Here is an 18788-nt window from a genome sequence, read left to right on the forward strand (position 1 = left end):
AATCACTGTGATGTCATGGTTCAGTTAATTCTACATGAATTGACTTGTATTGAAATGTGATACTGTGTTGATGAAATATTATCACAAGAACATCAAGCATAATTCTTAATCGTAGTCTTAGTAGACATTACAGTCACTTGCTTTCTAAATACACCAAAATAAATGCTCATGAACAAAGTACAAATACTGGATTGAAACAGAAGATGCAGCATTTTTTTTTATTTAACAGATTGAAAAATGGATATCAACAAAATAATCATTATTATACATTCAGATGTTTATTTTAATGACTCTAACATCCATAAATCAAGACCAAGAGAACAAGTGAATGAACCATCACAAAAAGACACATTCCGGCTTAGTGTTTTGTCATAAAAAATCACGAGGATGATAAATATTTATTGTCCATAAAATATATGTCATATTTGTTTCATAAACATGCTACAACATTAAATGTTCAAAATTAAAGTCCAAAAAAAAATTCTTTATTTCATGATCAACTGTAGTTAATGCTGTGGTGTTAATGGAATAAAACACTTCAGGATTTGTTGTTATTCGAGTGACTCATTTCCTACAACAGCATTCAGCCATGTTGTATTATCTACATGTAACACATGAAGGCTCGCTTTCCATTAGAAAAGTCTTACCATTTATGAGAACAGCACAGATTCCTTTTATGACAGTTTAAAGGAAAGATCAGCCTCGTTGTACTGAATTTGTCGTGGAAGTCATTAAAGCTTTTTCGTCCGATTCTGAGCTTTCTGCCTTCATGAACCAATGTGTGTCATAAAGACAGTGTTTGTTTTCTGATACTGAATAAACTTTTAGTTAGATTCCAGTCGAGGTTTTCTGTTTTTTTTCTTCTTCTTTGCTTGGGTTACTGAATGCAGACGTTCATGTTCTCCCTGTGTTTGTGTAGGTTTGCTCACATACTTTAATAATTGTCCCTTGGTTAGAATGTGGATGTGAATGGTGCTGCAAGACGGACTTAGTGTCCCATCTGAGCTGTATTCATACTTCTCTTTCAACGTTCCCAGGATAGCTTCCAGGATCATCCCTGAACAGAATAAAATGTGTATCTAAAGATGAACAAGAAGGTCATGTTGGTCAGTGGGTTGTGGGTTGCATCACACAATTACCTCACAGGTCACTAGCTCTATCCTGAGGTCATGTCCGTACAGTATGAATGGGGTTTTTCATGTTCGGGTTCGGTGGCTTCCCCTGTGGTATCTCTATGGTATCCTTTCATATCCCAAAAGCATACTGGCAGGTAGACTGGCTATGTTAAACTGCCACTAGTTGTGAATGAGTGTCCAAATAGCACCTTGGTGTCCAGTTTCCGAATATGTTCCCAGTGTTCCCAGTACAGGCTCCAGATTCGCCTCCATTCTAACCAGGATAAAGCAAGTAGGTTAGAAAATATATTCTATATTTATATCTTTATATCTATATTTTGTAAATAAAGCTAGGCTTGTACTAGCATTAGTAGTTGAATGTCCTCAGGAGTGACATTAAATTGGTTCTAGTGGAAACATGGGGGAAAGTCGCCCCCTACAGGCGAGATGCGGTACGCTCTTGTGGGTATTGCTTTCTAGGGGCTTGCCTCAGTGCGACGCGACTGAAAACGAAAATATGTCGCTTGACATTTCTATCAGCTATTCTACCGATTAGTTTGTTTGTTTTTTTTCTTAGTATTTTTTATCTCTATGGTTTCTGGTGCTTTCTTACCGAAGATGAGGCAGAAAACTCTGGGTTCTGTCGTGGGCTTGCTTTGCACAGGGACCTGCTTGGCGCAGGTAAGCCAAGCTGAGCGCTCTGGATGCGGCCGCTTGTGTAACTCGAGCTCGGGGCTCACAGCTGGACGCAGGCCTTCTATTGTGCACTGTTTTTGTTTTCGACATAAAAGAAACTAGGCGTGCATTTCAAACGGCTCAAAGATTTACCGTAGAAGGACGACATGACATTTAATTTTGAGGTGGCTGTATTTTCCTGGTATTCTTAATGACAGAATAATTGTTAGCCTTTAACTGGGCAGTCTTTTTTTATTTCGTAACGTTCAGTTATAAATGCTAAGCTATTAGCCTGCCTCGGAACTAGCCGGCTAACGGTAACTGCATCAAGGTGAACAATAGTTCGGTTGTTATGAATTTATGAATAGACGTTTGTAAGAGTTGACATTCGGCGCTTGTTTATAAGTTACATTCCAAGTTGGCTAAACTAATTAGCTGAAGTGCTAACTCGCTTTAATTGTATTTGTTATTGACATAAAATTAGATTTATTAGCTAGCAAACCGGCTGTAAGAAAAAGCGAGTAACGTTTGTTTGACTGTGAATTAGCAAGATGGCTAATTACCGAGGAAAGTTACTGAGAAACTATCCGACTTTCTCATGTTTAATTTTCGCTTACGTTTGTCTTAAGTGTGTCAATTTAACTGCAAAATAACATGGTTACATATTCTTTGTTTTTATTTTTAATTTAACTTCTTTTGGTTTCGCTTAGACGACGTAAACGAAGGCTTAAACTGGACCATTACTTTTATAGCTCAGTATATCATTTTTATTTTCATTTTGTTTACACCGAATATCAATTTAATTCAACTAAAAAGTGCTTTATTTGGATTGTAATTTGTGTAAAACTTTCCTGGAAAACGGAAAGAATTGATTTCAGCTCTTGCTCTATTGTATAACATGAACTAAATTTCTTGTCTATTTATTTCCACTTCATGTCTCCACAGAATAATTAATTAAAAACAGGATAATTAAGCTATGGGATTAATTCTAGTATTCCAAGAGTATTTTCTAATTATTTTGTAATTATTATTATTATTATTATTATTATTATTATTATTATTATTAATCAAACAGTTTCTATATTGGTTTTTATTTTAATGCAACAAGTTACTATGTTATTAAATGACATTTCCTTAAAATTATGACAGTGCTTCGAAATGTAAAACTGAAAATTTGTAAATAAATAAAAAGAGGAATAAATCAAGCCTCATTAATATTCAAACACACTGCTGCACGAAGGATTAAATTTTCATATGACGTAAAAACAGTGAAATAAATATTTACCAGCACAGGAAGATGACTCATAACTACCTCTAACCAACACCCAATTAGAAGTATTATTAACAAATAGGTTTAAATACTTATAAGCAGCTTAATTTAAAAGCAAATGATAGGAATTAACGTGCATGTAAACATGTTGAAGTATATTTGTAATGAGAATCATTTCTGATGTATCATGTAAAAGGTACTGTTATATACACATATAATGTAAATATTGTTATGTTGTGTGTTTTTACTGTTTATGGTTTCACAGGGCAAGGAGTTCTGTTTCGGCGTGAACAATGAGAAGTACAGATGTGAGATGGGTTACTGTTGTGGTGAGACCGAGTGCTGCACTTACTACTACGAGCTGTGGTGTGAGTGTCATACACTGTCCTGCTTTGTTCTCTCCTCTGAGCTTTGTGATGTCTTTTTGTCAGGCTGAACATGGGGCAGACTGGTACCCATGAGCTCTACAAATATTTACTCAAATCTAAATGTATCTGTAGGTGTGTCATTTGAATCCCTAAGTATCATAAGTATATGAGGAAGCATGAGTAGTGAGAATGAATCTTTAGATATCCTTAAAACTGCAAGCTGCCTTTGAAGAGGAAATGTAGTTAGAACAATCAGTCAGTGCTGGGGAAGAAGTTTGTTTCTAATGTTTTTTTAAATAGCTGTGTGTGTGTGTGTATTCAGGGTTTTGGTTGGTCTGGACTCTCATCATCATGCTGAGCTGCTGCTGTGCATACAGACACCGGCGGGTTAAGATGCGCCTGCAGCAGGAACAGAGGCAGAGAGAGATCAGCCTCATGGCCTATCAGGGAGCCTCCAGTTCTTTCATCTCCCCACCACCCCTCAACCTGCGTAAGTGTGACTCTCTGACCAGTGATCTGATCTGTCTTTTTGTGCAAAGGAAAAGACAAGAGAAAACCTTGACTGTTTCCAACATTTCATCGTAATGTTTACCTCTGCAGCTTCAGGTCAGAACTGACTGAACAAACCGGTATGTTGTGAATACATCCTCACAAGTATCACAAGGTTTTACTGATTAGGGTGCAGGTTTGTCAGAATTTGGTAACCATTGAAGTGCTAAGCTTAAAAAAAAGGTGTACCTCAAATTTTTTTATTTGATAGAATAAACTATCCCTATACTGGAGTTTGGGCTTAAGTAACACGTGGCAATGTATATTTTCATTCATTTTGCTCTCATTTGTTTATCTTACATTAACAATTTGCTCTTGCTGATATCACCTTTGTTTTATGCTTCTTAGCCAAAACAGAATATGTTTAAAAATCCTCCAAGACATTTACGACTCAGAAATGGCTTCCTCTTTGCTATGTGTGTGCACAACATGGAGCATACACCACTATATTATGTGTTGGGAAAACATAGTTGTTTATGTGCATGTTTCGGTGCACGGTGATTGAGTCCTTTTGTGTAATGCTATTTAAATGCTATTTAAAGATTATCTGTTAAAGTTTAACTTTTAGTAGTCTTAACCAAGTATTGGCACCCTTGGTGGTTATTGCTGCATCTATATAATATAGACACTCCAAATAAAATTGTCATCATTTGATAGGTTTGATGTTATGCAGGTAGGAAGAGTAACACGTGAAGTTTAAGCATTTGAAAGATGTTGAAATTGACAGAATGATTTATATTTGTTGTAGTGTCTCTGTATTAGACCCTTATCCTCACTGCTCCAAGGGCTTTATGTCTAACCTGGCAATCTTTTCTTTCTATTTTAGGCTTCTGGACAGACTGTAAGCTCCCTGACTATGAGGAAGTAGTAGGCCATCCTCCCACACCTCCTCCACCTTACTCTGAGAACCCTCCAGAAATTTGCGCTCAGCCGTCTGTCGCTTGTTCAGAGTCAGCTGTGGTGTTGGAGACGGCGCAGGCGGAGGGCAGCACTCGCGAGTCGCAGGAACCGAACCTTGCAACAGCTGCGGCCCAATCAGAATGCATAGAACACGAAGTATCGGACATGCACCTGGAGGAGGAGCTGAACACCAGACGGAGACACGTGACGGGCGACTCGGGCATCGAGATGTGTGTGTGCCAGCTGGACACAGAGGAGTGCTCCGGGATTGAGGAGGACGAGGACAGGATGTGTCAGGGGCCCAGTGGGAGCTGCTGTTCAGAGAGACAGGCTCTCAGACCCAAAGAGATCTCTCACACACCAGAATCCAACGGCGATCATGTGGTGTGAGTGTCATAACTCGTAAAGTTACCTGCAGTTGAAGGGCATACAGCTTTTCCATGGTTAGCATGTTTTTTTTGTTTTGTTTTGTTTTTTCCGCTTTTTTAAAGCCAACCCGTAAGGTAACCTTGAAGGCAGGATGTTGGCATGTTTTGCCATTCAAATATCAACCGAATAATATAAGGACTTTGCTCTTACATTATCATTAACAATAACAATTAGTTTTTTTTCTAGAGAGAATTTTTGTATGTAGATTTTTGAAATCCTTTCATTTTTGCCATGCGTTTGAAAACATGAGAAGAGCGAGCCGCGCTTTGAAGCTCCTTCACATTTCACTTAATTGCACATCTCACTTGTCTTTGTGGCCTGCAACAGGACACTCACCACCACCACCCCCTCTCTCTGTCTCTCTCTCTCCCTCTCGCTATCTTTTTTTGTAAGATTCGAGTTCAGCCATGTCGTCATGGCCCGTCAGTCACTGACTTTATTGCACAGAGGCTGAAAGACGGAGCTCGAACTAGAGCACCAGGACAAGTCTGACTGCTCGTCTTTGTTTTTCACAAGGCTCTGCTAAACAGAGTGCAGCTGAGGAGCTGACATCAGCCGAGCTTCATCCCTCAGGAACAGAGACACACTCTGAGGAGCACAGAACTGTAAGAACACCTTCTGAAGGAGAGCTACATAAAGAAACCATCCTGTGCTTTGCGTCTATTTATCGCCTTTTTCACCTTTATTCATGACCCGTGGAGATGATGCAGGGTTGAGTCGCTACAAACCGCAGTGATTTGAAGCGGTGTCCTTATTAGCATCTTAATATAAGGATGGGCAGAAAAGATAAAAGGACTGACTTGATTCTAACCACAAACCAGCAAAGCAGCAGTGCCACAGTATAACGGCTTTTTGTTTTCTGATTCAAACTGTTACAAATCTAAACGATTTAAGTAGAAGTGAGAGTTAGGATTTTTACCTTTTTATGGAAATATGGGACAAAAAACCCAGGTCTCTATAATTAGGCTGCTTTCACAGTTTTTTTTTTTTTTTGATTAGCTTCTCTGTAACATTTAAGAACTTGCGTGATGTGATGTGACTATATTCGGATATTCGGAACTGTATACAGTTTAATTAGGAACGCCACATTGCACAGCAAAAATGTGAATCTCAAAAATACAATACAAAAAAGTTGTTAGTTATATGGTCATTTTGTAATATCTGATTTTTTAAATTTTTTTTAATAACATAAATCTCCACTCAGACTCGTTTTTCACCAGCATTATGCCCTCCGTGTTGCTTTTTTTTTTTTTTATGATACAAATAATACTCTCTACTTGGTGACTTGATTGGTCCGGAGGGATAAGAAGAAAAAAAAGACGTCACTTTTTCATTTTCTTCTTTTGAAGCTCCGCTGTGACTGAATGATATACAAAACACACTTCAAATGAAATTTTAGTTTTTAACCCTAACCCGGGATCATTTCGCCCCATGTTTGGGTTTGAAGCCAGCAATGAAGATGAAGAACATTTCTGACTGCTGCTTCTATTTATTTAGGAGACACTGCCAGCTTCACCTTTAGCTCCCTTGGACCATATGCCTGTAAAGTTCATTTACAAAAGAAAATCATACAAACAGAAATGTAAACCAGTGCAGAACGTGTACCAAGGAGGTTTTAATAGCTTCTAAAAGCAAGGGCGCTTTTTCATGATGAGAAACGGCATGCGTTGTGTGTTCAGAAACCAGACGTGGAATGAAAACCAGACGTGAATGATAACTATTCTTCAGCATGAACCTTTTAACGTGGGCCCGGATTTTGTAATTGCACTTGAGAAAAGAAATTTTTGATACCATTTTTTGTAAAGTGACTCATTTGCTTTAAATGGAAAACTCCAGCATATTTTTCAACCTTTTTAGCAAATCGTGTGTGTGTGTGTGTGAGAGAGAGAGAGAGAGAGATTAAAACAAACATTATGTAGAAAAATAAAACAAACCTGTTTATACCAAAACTGCCTTGTACTGGCAGTCTACGGGTAGTTTGGAGCGTGTCCTACTGACAAATATTTTTATGAACGTTTAAAACTTCAGTTATTGACACATTAGAGTGAAAGATTAATGACAATGTTTTACAAAAATAAGCTTTGCATAAACATTTATTTTGCAGTTCAACAGCTGCCCTTAGGCTTTTATTATAAGTGAGTTTTGTGTAAACAGGATTTCGGTTCTTTTCGAATTACAGCAGAGGTGCCAACTTTGCCGTAGGATTTTTACGATTTTGTAAACAGCCGACATCTCAAGACTATCCTTTTCTGCTTTTTCAATAAATAAATAAATGTAATAAATCCGGACGGCAGAAAATCCAGTAAAAAGGATAACGTTCGAATGGACACGACGTCAAAGAATTCTTCCACATCTGGATGATCTTTGACTGGATCATCTGGAGGATATTTGACTTTGACTAATGATTTCATGAGCCAGGGTCTTGTGAGCCAATAGAGAATGAGGGTGGGGCTAAAGTCTCTTTGGTCCATTAAAAATGAAGATGCTACTTACAGTGATGTACCTAATTGTTGTCATAATGTTCTCTGTTGCTTGGGGCACATCTAGAGCTAAAATTAGCCATCTTATTCACCAAAATTGTTTCCTTTCCTGGTAAAATTCTGCGAGTTTCTTTGTAACACAGTTGGCACCGCTGATGTGTATTCACACAGTCCATCATCCATTGTAAATTAGATTTGTTCTCTTCTCAGTACAGAACATGTTAATCTTTTCTACGGTAATCACACAAACTGTGTGTGTGTGTGTGTGTGTGTGTGTGTGTGTGTGTGTGTGTGTGTGTGTGTGTGTGAGTGAAGGTGAAAGAACATGAAATCTAATGTTTCAGCGAGGTGTTGGTAGGAAAGCGGAGTCTCGGCCAATGCTGCTGTTCTGACTCATATCTTAAGGGCTTCAGTCAGAGTTATATGCACGGGTGTACCAATGTTTTATATTGTATCATGCCGCATGACTGCACCGTGTTCAAGTACATGCTTTAGGATGGCTGCCTGCAAGATTGGCATTTATCCGTCTTTAACTAAGGTTGTTTATTTTCATAAGCCAACCCAACTAAAAAAAAATCGCACCGGACATACAAAGGTTTCTGTAATGCTTTACTCTATGATTATTGGCGCCAGCAGGAAATTACTAAGCACGTTCATGACACACCTAGAAAACTCCATAAAAGGCAAAGCTCACTAAATCTCCCACTAACGCAGCTCAGCCACTGCAGCGAATCACCTACTGGTTTACAGCTACCGAGTTTTACCACTGAACGCATTCCGTTTGATAAACGAAGCCCACTGATGCAGTGCGAACCACTTGATGATAATTTCCAGTCATATTGGAATTCCTGTGTGTGCGCTTGCACTCGACATCAACAATCCTGCGGAAAATGTGAAACACATGTCGGCGCATATATGTAACGATGCTCAGCCCTCGCATTCGATTCACTGTTATTAGCACTTGCTCTTATCGTCCCTTTGAGTAGCTTGTTTTCGTTTAATCTCATCATTTTTGACTAATCTGTGTGTATTTATAATCTGTGAAAACAATGAATTCTGTTACCTTCGTGCGGAATAAAGTACAGAAAACATTTTGACACATCGCGAAGCTGCTCTGCTAGGTGACTAATGCTAATCTGAACATACTGAGCATACAGCAGATGACCCGTTGGTGTTGCCCCACACTTAGCAGTTAATCAGTTATTATTATTATTATTATTAGTAGTAGTAGTAGTAGTAGTAGTAGTAGTAGTAAGACTGCTTTGGAATGATTTCTGGAACGTCCCACTGCAGGATTAGAGACTCTAAGTGGTAGATAATTGATCAATGAATAGTTTTTTTTTCTCCCCATGTTTGTTTTGTTGTTCGAGTGATTTCAAACAGGAAATGTGACGGTGCGATATACAGTATCTAATTTCAAGATAGATATATTCAAGATAGAATTTCAAGATAGATATTGTTCCATGTTTCTGGAATAATATATGGCATGAGGAATAAAATCTGATTGTCTGACTTTTTTTCATCTGGTTGAATCTCAGATGTTGGACTTGTCTTAAAATTGTTGTGATCATCTTAAATTTTTGCTCAGAATTTTGATGTGGTGATGGGTCTGTGCAAAAATAGATAAATAAATAAAGGTCTTTTGGGTAGAGTTTACTTTGTGTAGTGCATAGGTCAGAAAACTGGATAATCTACTTAGCTAGCTTTGCAGGTAGGTGACTAGCTCACTGGACTGATGTGTAACATTTGGTGAACCCCATCACTTTTTTTCCCTTGTGTAAGTAGACTGTAGTGATCAGTGTTTGAAAATGGGATCATGGGCTGTCTCCTATTAACCAATCACAGTTCTTTCCTCCAAAAAAGATCAGGAAGTCGGGAAAATTCTGACTCCTGAATGTTTGAATAAAGAAGCACATGAGCCAGAAATTTGAGAGTTAAAATTTTGACACAACGTGCTGAAGTTTTGAGATAAGCCAGAATTCTGAACTGGTTATTTAAAAAGTTGGAGAGAAGTCAGTTGTTTAAAGTATGATCTTGCAGTAATAAGCCAAACATCAGATAAAGTGTTTTGAGCTAGGCCAAAATGTCCAGACTTTGAGATAATAAGTCAAACATAATTGACAGACTGCAACTGGCAGAAAAATATTTAATACGATTACATTTTTATTTTCTGCTTGGTGGAATTGGCCTGTGTGACTGTTTGTGGTGGTTTGAGAGAGGTTTGCTGAAGCATGTGGTTGTGTAGATGCAAAGTTGCATGTCTCCTGAGTAGCAGTGTGAGCTGTAGCAGCATCTGAATGAGATTTGATAGGTTTTTTAATTTTTTTTTAATTTTAGGGAATGAAGCATTTAGCTTCCATATGTAATGTGTGGCAGATTTTGCCCAAATAGTATGGCGCTATTATTTGTTTTTTCTTCTTAAAAAAAAAAAAGGGCTAGTAAGTAATTTAGTTTATATTAAGGTTCATGTGTCTATTACATACGAACGATTGTACATTTTAAGGCCGCTGTTGTGGTGGGTGGTTAATTGGCTGCCATGTTTCTGCAGTTTTGTGTATATATAAATGTATGTACTTAGAGATGTGCAATGATCTCGATCTCTCTCTCACTTCCTCCCTCTTTCCCTCTCTCTCTCTCTCTCTCTCTCTCTCTCTCTCTGGACCTGTGGGAATATGTATGAATCTATCTGGAGACGTGTGTAATGGAGAGAATCATCTCTCTCTCTCTCTCTCTCTCTCTCTCTCTCTCTCGTATCTCTCAGCACAACCGAGGCGACAGGAACCTTGGAGACGGAGCTGCAGGTGTTTTGGCCAGAGGTTTAGATCAGTGATTCACAAAATGAGGTCTGATTATTTTAGTTACACATTGTCAGAACCTGTTGATGGACCATTTAGAAACAGAAGACTTTCAATGTCCCTGTAAAACAAAAATCTTATTCTGATCTTTAGACTGTTCAGGGATCTGTGAGGTTCAATGTTTAAGGAGTCACTGACTACAAAACACTTCAGTCCTTCTGGTTTAGCAAAGAAGCCTTGCAGCATTTCAGGTCTGTTTGGGTTGTGTTTTCAGATCCTCTCTGTCTCTCTCTCTCTTGCTCTCTCTCTCCCAAGAATTTAGCCATAACTCAGTTTCAGTTTCCATTACACATCCAGTAGGGATGCTTACACTCACCGTGCCTTGTTCTTCACAATGAAGCTTTCCCAAGGAAAAATTCCCACCTTCTCTCTCTCTCTCTCTCTCTCTCTCTCTCTCTCTCTCTCTCTCTCTCTCTCTCTCTCTCTGTGTTTTTGTGTCTTCACACCTTCGTACTGTATCTAACTATAGGCTATGCACGCGAAAATGAAATGTAGGTAGGCTCTGCAGTGGTTTTGTCAATACAAGCAATACTATTCTCAGTCCACATTGCACTGCATCTCAGTACACGTCTACTCGGAGATGAGAAATAATTTGCTACTACAGTCATTTTGTACACAAACGCTTTTGTACATTTAGTGACTTTTGTGATCTAAAAATAAAAAAGGGTGAAAGAAGCGAAAAAGTCTCTGACTTAAGACGGCTCAGCTTGCAGCCTGTCTCTCGCTCCCCTCTGGTCCAGACCTGTTCGATTCATTCAGTCCGGGCCGTACACTTCCATCTTGTCGACTTACTTTGATTCATTACTGCTACGTTACACACGATACACAGCTTTGTGTTGATCTCTGAGCACATCCCGTCGTTGGAACCGGTTTCTAATTTTGTTGATCCAGTTTTCAGCGACTGAAATCTGAACCGCTGCCTCACAGGACAACGCGCAGACTCGGCGTAATAGAGCCGTGTCCTCATATAAGCCTGTTCGAAGGCTGTAGGATTTTTTTATTTTTTTTTTAAGTCATGAGTAGGACAGAATTTCTGTCGCGCATCCACTGACATTTTTAGCTTCATAATCCATACTATCATTCAGTTCAGTTATAAAAAGCGTGTACACATTTATGTTCTTTGTTACTTATTTTACTTGTTACTTAGAAAAAGCAGTTGTTTAAGAGCACAGAACTGTTCCTTTTCTTTGTTGCTGTTGCTTGTTACTTAGATCAAGCCAAAAAATAAAAAAGGATTGTGAAATGGGAGGAAAAATCTGAAAATCACTGAGGAGCGTGGGAAATCCTAACGCTCGGGGTTGGCAAGAAGTCGGCTGTGTACTCTTTGTATTTTATTTTTGTAATAAAATAAATATCGCACACGACTGCCTCACTGACGTGTTTATTTGCTGAAAATGTCAAGCCTGCCTCGATCGTATATAACATGATATAATTAGCAGTATTGCAAACCAGGATATGATGATCTTCCAGCAAGTCTGAACATTTAAAGCACTTCTGTCATTTCTGAAGAATTTTTGAACAAGAACGTTCTGGAAAGGATGTTCTGTAGTAAGGAAGTGTGTGTGTGTGTGTAGTTTAGTTGTATAGTTGTTTGAGATATTGTGTTTCTGTCGAATGTCCTCTCAGGAACTCAACAGCTCTTGGCACAAACACTGAAATGATCTCGAGTCACATTCAGTAACGACGCCTCAATGACACAAGTGACCTTTTTGCCCCTGGCATGATGACAAGCAGACAACTCATGTTATGTACAACAGCACTAGAGGAAAGACAGCACGAACAAGCACAATCGATTTGCAGATTATTTTGCAACCTGTATTGACGACTGACTTATTTTAAGCTGTAATAATACTGAACAAATGCCATAGGCATAAATACTTTTTTTTTTTTTTAGCTTTTAGCAACCCCTAGGGGACAAATTCTGTAGTGTAATCATAATGGCACATTTATGTCCTCGAATCTACATGCTGACTAAAACATAGTCAATCAAAGGCGATTATTTTCGCATGGAAGTGTTTTATGTGCTGACTCTGGAGACATCTTCCAATTTCTGAGTACAATTTTAAGCAGAAATGCAGCCTGTTGGTAAAACTAGATGGTTTTAGTCTGTAGAAAAAAAAATGTCTGATATTAAGTCAAATTGGTTTATTTTTCTTTGGCTTTCTCTCTCAAGGAAATAATTTAGGCAGCTAAACATGCAACTAAATGTTTTAAGTAAAATATTGTTAGAAAAAAATTAATGACAGGTTTCTTAGTGTGAGGTTTTCATAGTGCAAACTCAACATTAATCATTCTATTTCTCCTCAGTCTGAATTTTATTTAGTATTTGGTGCAAGTTCACAGAGATGATCTATATATCACGACAAAAAATCTTTTCATGATGCAAAGTTTTGTCAGATGCAAACATTTAGGTGGACTTTAATACTTGAGCTTAGGGGGTTATCCACCTGTCAGTATTTGTGAGAACTGGATAAAGAATGATATAAAACCACTGCTGGGGGAATAAAAAAACAACCAACCAACCAACCTATTTCTGATTAACAGGTATTTGAATGTCATAGCACTCCCTGGTGGTCAAATTACACGGTATTTGTTTACTAAAATTCCAGCATCATGGTCACAACATATGAATTAAATTAATATCGGCTAACACGGCAAATTCCTGTCGGCGGTATCATATTCTACCAGCACTGCTCGACCGGTCCCACCATACAGCAAGACTCTTTTCTGTTCTAGTACCAAAATAGTGGAAAGAACTTCCCCTAGATGTCTGAACAGCTGAGTCGATTAGGTTGATGGTATCCTAAGTCTGTACCCTAGTGAAGTAGTGTTAATGTATTTATTGATATAGACTTCAAAGCATTTTGCATGTCGCTCTGGATAAAAGGCGTCTGCCAAATGTAGTAAATGTAAGTATATTCCCTTTTAGCATGACATATAATGCAAAACATCAACAGAATAACAGTTTCATAAATACTGGAAGTGGAGACTTGTAGTGAAAGACAGTCAAAGGCAGTTTTCTATTTACACGCTATTTAAAAAGCATTTATCCCAAACCCGTTCGAACGGATAAGGCCCTGCTGGTAGGGGGTTGAATCCTGTTCCCTACGTTGCTGCACCCTTCCTGTTTAAAACCCGTTTAAAATGTCTTTCTCAAGCTCGAGTCTTTCGTCCTGCCTTTCCTGTGTACAGAATCAAACCCCTTCGCTTGGTGCACACTGATGCTGCCAGTGTTTTGGTGCCAGTGAACCCGTTGAGCCCAATTTGCATGTTCTAGTCACAGTTTCAGCCTGCGGAGAGCTCAGTAGAAACGTTTGCGTCGACTCTCGTTCCAGTGGCTGTAAACCACAAGGCCGACGACGATGAGAAGAAAGAGGCCCAGCATGGAGAAGAGCACGGTGAAGAAGATGCCAATGCTGCTGATTGCTTCCCCTTCCTGGTAGTCTGCAAGAGAAAGAAAGATGTTTTGCTTGGAATTTTATGGAGCAGATCATCTGAAAACCAAATGTGTTCATTTAGTTTTTAACATAAATCATGGGCCTCTAGTTTTACTAGAACTGTGTGGAAAATTATATTCTTTTCTTAAAAAAAAAATAAAAAGTCTTTGAATTCTGATAATGATAGTTCTGTTAATCTGATAATCCAAAGCATTCACAACACAGCTGCCTAAAAAAGGCACAATGACTAAAAATGTACCAAAAATAATGTTCCAGTAATGCAGCTCAGCCACTGCAGCTACTACACACACAGACACACACACACACACAAACCTTCCCTTCTTTTTAAGGGCACCCTTTATTATGTCCAAATTCAGTCCCTCCGGTATTTTGCGATTTTACGATCACAGAAATCGTCTCACTATCAAACAAACTCAATAATCAGAGGCACTTGCAATTCTTCAAAATCCCCTCAGAGTTTTCACAGATTTACGCTGAGACATGTTACACCCTCAGCCAAATTGATTCAGTGTCGAACATAAGTGCAGCCATCAGGGAAAGTCATTACATATGTCTTCAGTGGTAGGAGCTTAAAAGAAGAATCCTGTGCTTCCAATTTAACCAATTCAATGAATTTCCTGAAGAAAAACAAAACAAAAACAAAGCTTTCAAGCTGCATTACAAATTGGGGGGTTGATGGGTGGAAGGATAATTAAGGATTTTGGTTGTAACAATCTTGAGGAGTGCGAACTGATGAGCAAGTTTTATCTACTTAATCTTCACAAGTTAATATGTATATCAATATTTCACAAGTTTTTAATACAAATCCGAGCTGGATTCTTACGAATATCTCACTTCTTACCAAAAAAAAAGCTTGTGTGAACGATTTAGGGGTAAACCTGTTCGTATCCTGCTGTGTTACGAGCTACTTCTGAAAATTGTCACTATTGTCACCTGCTCAATGCCTCTCTAAGTTGTGATAAATACAATTCCGCCTTACTCCTTATTAGCTCCATATTGTCCACGCTTGGAACAGTGACCTCTTCCTCGTCGTCTTCGTCTAGCTTACTCCGGAGTACCGTCAGCTGGTAGAGCTTCAGAGAGATGAGATCGTGGTTGTCTTTAAAAATAAGAGAGAGAGAGAGAGAGAGAGAGAGAGAGAGAGAGAGAGAGAGAGAGAGAGAGAGTTGGTTCTCTGCCTGGGACTCGAAACCTTGCCATGGCAATGAGATTGCCGGATCCTGCTTCTGGACCAATAGCGGTTCTGCGTGTCACTAATAAATAGCAGTAATGTTTAGGATGGTCGTGAGGAAGGTCATGAGTTTGACCCCCAGGTCCACCAAGCTACCACTGCAGCAAGACCCTCAGATGTATAAGACCCTCAGATGTATAAAATGAGATACAATGTACGTCACTCTGGATAAGGAAGTCTGCCAAATGTTGTCAATGCTTTTTAAATAAGGATAACATTCAAATTCATCCTTTAATTCTTATCCAGCAACAGAACAGAAAAATAATGGATAATAGTTTTGCTGTTCAGTGTCGTATGATGTCAGCAAATCACTGAAAAAAATCAATCCCGAATTTGATTTACATTTGTTTTCACACAGTACAGCTCCTGAAAGAATATTTTACCCGAGAGGTCTCCGGTGATGGCCGTAGCACCGAAGTAGTAGCCCTGAGGAAGTCGCACACCCGGGATGTCTAGACAGTCCCTCCATTCATGCTGACCATCGATGTCAATCATAACCTGTACAGAAACAGTAGCAGACAAAGTTCTTTTCAAACCCAGAAGCTGGAAATGCCACAAAGTCAACAGACTATCATGTTCTCTGAGACACTTGTCCTGTAACTTCTCACCGTAAGTCTGCGGCGGACGTATCTAATGAAGAGGAAGGTGTCGTGTTTGAGGTTGCGCACCATGGCGTTACAGCCACCCAGCTCAGTGGGTCTGCCGTCACGCTCATGATCGTATCCGATGGTGCCGTTCCCCACCATCGCTAATATGTACGGGAAGATCCTCTGTAATGCACAAAGGTAAGAAGTTCTTTATGCAGCTGCTTGCTTATACTGTATGTAAAGTATCCATCTGAGATTTTTCTATTATGCCCCATGAGTGGCTACACATGAAAACTGTAGTGGGAGTGTGAGGACTGTGACCAACCAACCAACCATCTTTATATCATATATCCTACACAAAGTTTTCAGGAACTTGGAGCCTATTCAAGTGGATGCCCTGGACAGGGTACCACCAACCCATTGTAGGGCACACACAAACACGCTACAGACAATTTAAAGATGCCAATCAGACTACAATGCATGCCTTTGGACTGGGGGAGGAAACCAGAGCTCCTGAGTTTCCCCTGAGCACTGGGAAAACATGAAACCTTCTTTCACACAGCAGCGGAAGGAATCAGTTGCTCTCCTTTCAGTCAATGTGCAAGAAATATGTATATTTAAAATAGTAGCTTTAACGTAGATTAGATCTGAGTCTGGATTAACACCAAAACAAAGCAAATGGAACTTAAGCTAAACTTGGATGTATATCAGAGATGTATACCTGTGTGCGAGGGGTGTACCGTTTCTTCTGGGCCTAAATGCAAAAGACACAGAAGTCAACCATTACATAGAAAAATCTTTTAAAACTCATATTTCTATCAAATAAGATAATAGTAATCTTACCAAGAATCTTACCTCTATATGTTTTTCCTCATTAGGGTAAGTATCTACAAACACACCTAACCCTGTGAAGAAATCTTTATTTCCAAACACCGGACCTGTAACGATATCAGTGAGAAACGCTGCTATGATTTAGATACTGAATTCTGTGCATCATCATAGGTGTCAGAGCTTTACCTTTCTGTATGCGTTCTTTTGTGTACCACACTGCCAGACCGTCTCCGTTCAGGTTCTTCTTCCCATGACCATGGATTTTAAAGTGCACCTGCAGTTCCCAGTCTTTCAAGTGACACGGCTACACACACACACACACACACACACACACACACACACACACACAGCAGTAACTGCTAGTAGTACTAGTAGTACCTGCAGTAGTAGCAGTACCTGTAGGTGTCACTTGCTGAAGGGAATGTAGTGTTAAGAATTAAAACAATGCTAGATCAGACACTTTAGATAGAGATGAATCCTCATCTGTGCCGTTATAAAATCCTTCGCACAAATGATCACATTTTTTATATATATATACACATACATATACACACACACACTGTACAGTCTGGAACTTTCCTTTAATGGATGGGAAAGGTGTTACTCACAATGCGGCTCCACACTGCCCCCTGCTTGCTCTGCATATCTGGAGTGAGGCGCACCTGATCAGTGGTTACCATGGCATCACCCATCAGCTCCCAGTGGGAAGAGCCGGAAGAACCGATTCCTGAGTCAAACACCCGCAGAGATATCAACTTGTCAATTCAAACCTTCGAATGTTGTTATAAAACTTATAAATCTAGATTCTCATGATCCCATCGCAACATGGGTGCATGCTAGTTTTGAAAATAAATAAATAAATAAATGAATAATAATGAATAAACCAGTGCACGTGCTTATTATATTATAATAGTCATGCTCTATTAGGGTCATTTTTCATGCATGTCATTTTCATTTAACACCAAAAATCTGCACAGCTCTCAATGTGCCATCTATTATATGTATAGGTATAATAATAATTCTATGAAGCGATTGGGACGCATTGCATGAACAGGACACTGGTTCCTACCTTGATATGGTTTCGACAACGAATATTCTCTCTTTAGAAACTCCTCCATCTCATGGCCATCATCTGACAAGCAAGATCTTAAAAAAGCAATAGATATCACACAGAGCGCAAGCATAATTGTAGCCATTTTCGCACACATTCACTCCCCTACTGTGTGTTTTCAGCACTAACGTAAGGCGGCGGCCATCGTATTTCTAGTACAATCCTCTGAACGCTTCCTATTGGCTGAGGTCATTACATGGCGCATTCCTATTGGGGCGCTGGATAATCAATCAAATCGCACTCTGAACTGTCCTGCTATTCTACTGGTCTCTGAACTTTAAGTTTATTAACTGATAAATAATTTATTTAAAGAAAAGCGCGTATGCAGTCGAATAAAATAAATAAATAAATAAATAAATAAATAAATAAATAAATAAATAAATAAATAAGAGAGAAAAATACACGCTCCCACATGCAAACACACACACACACACACACACACACACACACACACACACACACACACACACACACACACACAATCACACTCCCTCACACCTACACACTCTCCCTCACACACATACACACACTCTCCCTCACACTCACACTCCCTTTAATTTGGTCAGCAATTAAATATTTATCTGCAAATACATTAACAAAAAATTACAGTTATAATATCGTAGTATTATAATATAGAAGTCAATCCCAAATGAGAATTTTAGTATTATCTCTTTTCCTATATATTCGTATTTGTATCTAATTTTCCCTAAGTTTTCTGTATGTATTGTATTGTAAGTTTGTATTATTATTATTATTATTATTATTATTATTATTATTATTATTATTATTATTATTATTATTGGTGATGATGATGATGATGATGATGCTTGCATGTTATCTCCTTCCCCATCATGTGTCCCAACACAACTAAATCTCTACGTTTACTACACTTAGATTGTTTATCATTATATTAAATAACAGATACGGAT

At 38.7% G+C, this 18788-nt stretch overlaps 2 protein-coding genes across 4 annotated transcripts; one reads left to right on the plus strand and one right to left on the minus strand.

Moving 5' to 3' along the window:
* The first annotated feature begins 1559 nt into the window (after positions 1 to 1559).
* On the plus strand, positions 1560 to 12002 carry wbp1 (WW domain binding protein 1). Of its 3 annotated transcripts, none has more exons than XM_027143533.2 (5): positions 1560 to 1796; positions 3326 to 3428; positions 3751 to 3918; positions 4804 to 5263; positions 10548 to 12002. In XM_027143533.2, exons 1-5 carry the CDS (start codon positions 1707 to 1709, stop codon positions 10606 to 10608), a joined length of 882 nt encoding a protein of 293 aa, XP_026999334.2. In that variant the 5' UTR covers positions 1560 to 1706; the 3' UTR covers positions 10609 to 12002. The 3 variants fall into 3 exon arrangements, with proteins under 3 accessions (XP_026999334.2, XP_047664996.1, XP_026999347.2); XM_027143546.2 differs by lacking the exon at positions 1560 to 1796 and adding an exon at positions 1816 to 1975; XM_047809040.1 differs by having other exon boundaries at positions 1561 to 1796; positions 4804 to 12002.
* lman2la (lectin, mannose-binding 2-like a) lies at positions 11985 to 18027 on the minus strand. Its single transcript, XM_027143526.2, has 9 exons — positions 17818 to 18027; positions 17357 to 17475; positions 16935 to 17052; positions 16773 to 16855; positions 16639 to 16671; positions 15939 to 16100; positions 15714 to 15828; positions 15079 to 15198; positions 11985 to 14085 (listed from the first exon to the last, which is right to left on the minus strand). Exons 1-9 carry the CDS (start codon positions 17954 to 17956, stop codon positions 13943 to 13945), a joined length of 1032 nt encoding a protein of 343 aa, XP_026999327.1. The 5' UTR covers positions 17957 to 18027; the 3' UTR covers positions 11985 to 13942.
* Positions 18028 to 18788: the final 761 nt, after the last annotated feature.

Source organism: Tachysurus fulvidraco, chromosome 26 (genome assembly GCF_022655615.1).
Source record: "Tachysurus fulvidraco isolate hzauxx_2018 chromosome 26, HZAU_PFXX_2.0, whole genome shotgun sequence".
Classification (NCBI taxonomy): domain Eukaryota; kingdom Metazoa; phylum Chordata; class Actinopteri; order Siluriformes; family Bagridae; genus Tachysurus; species Tachysurus fulvidraco.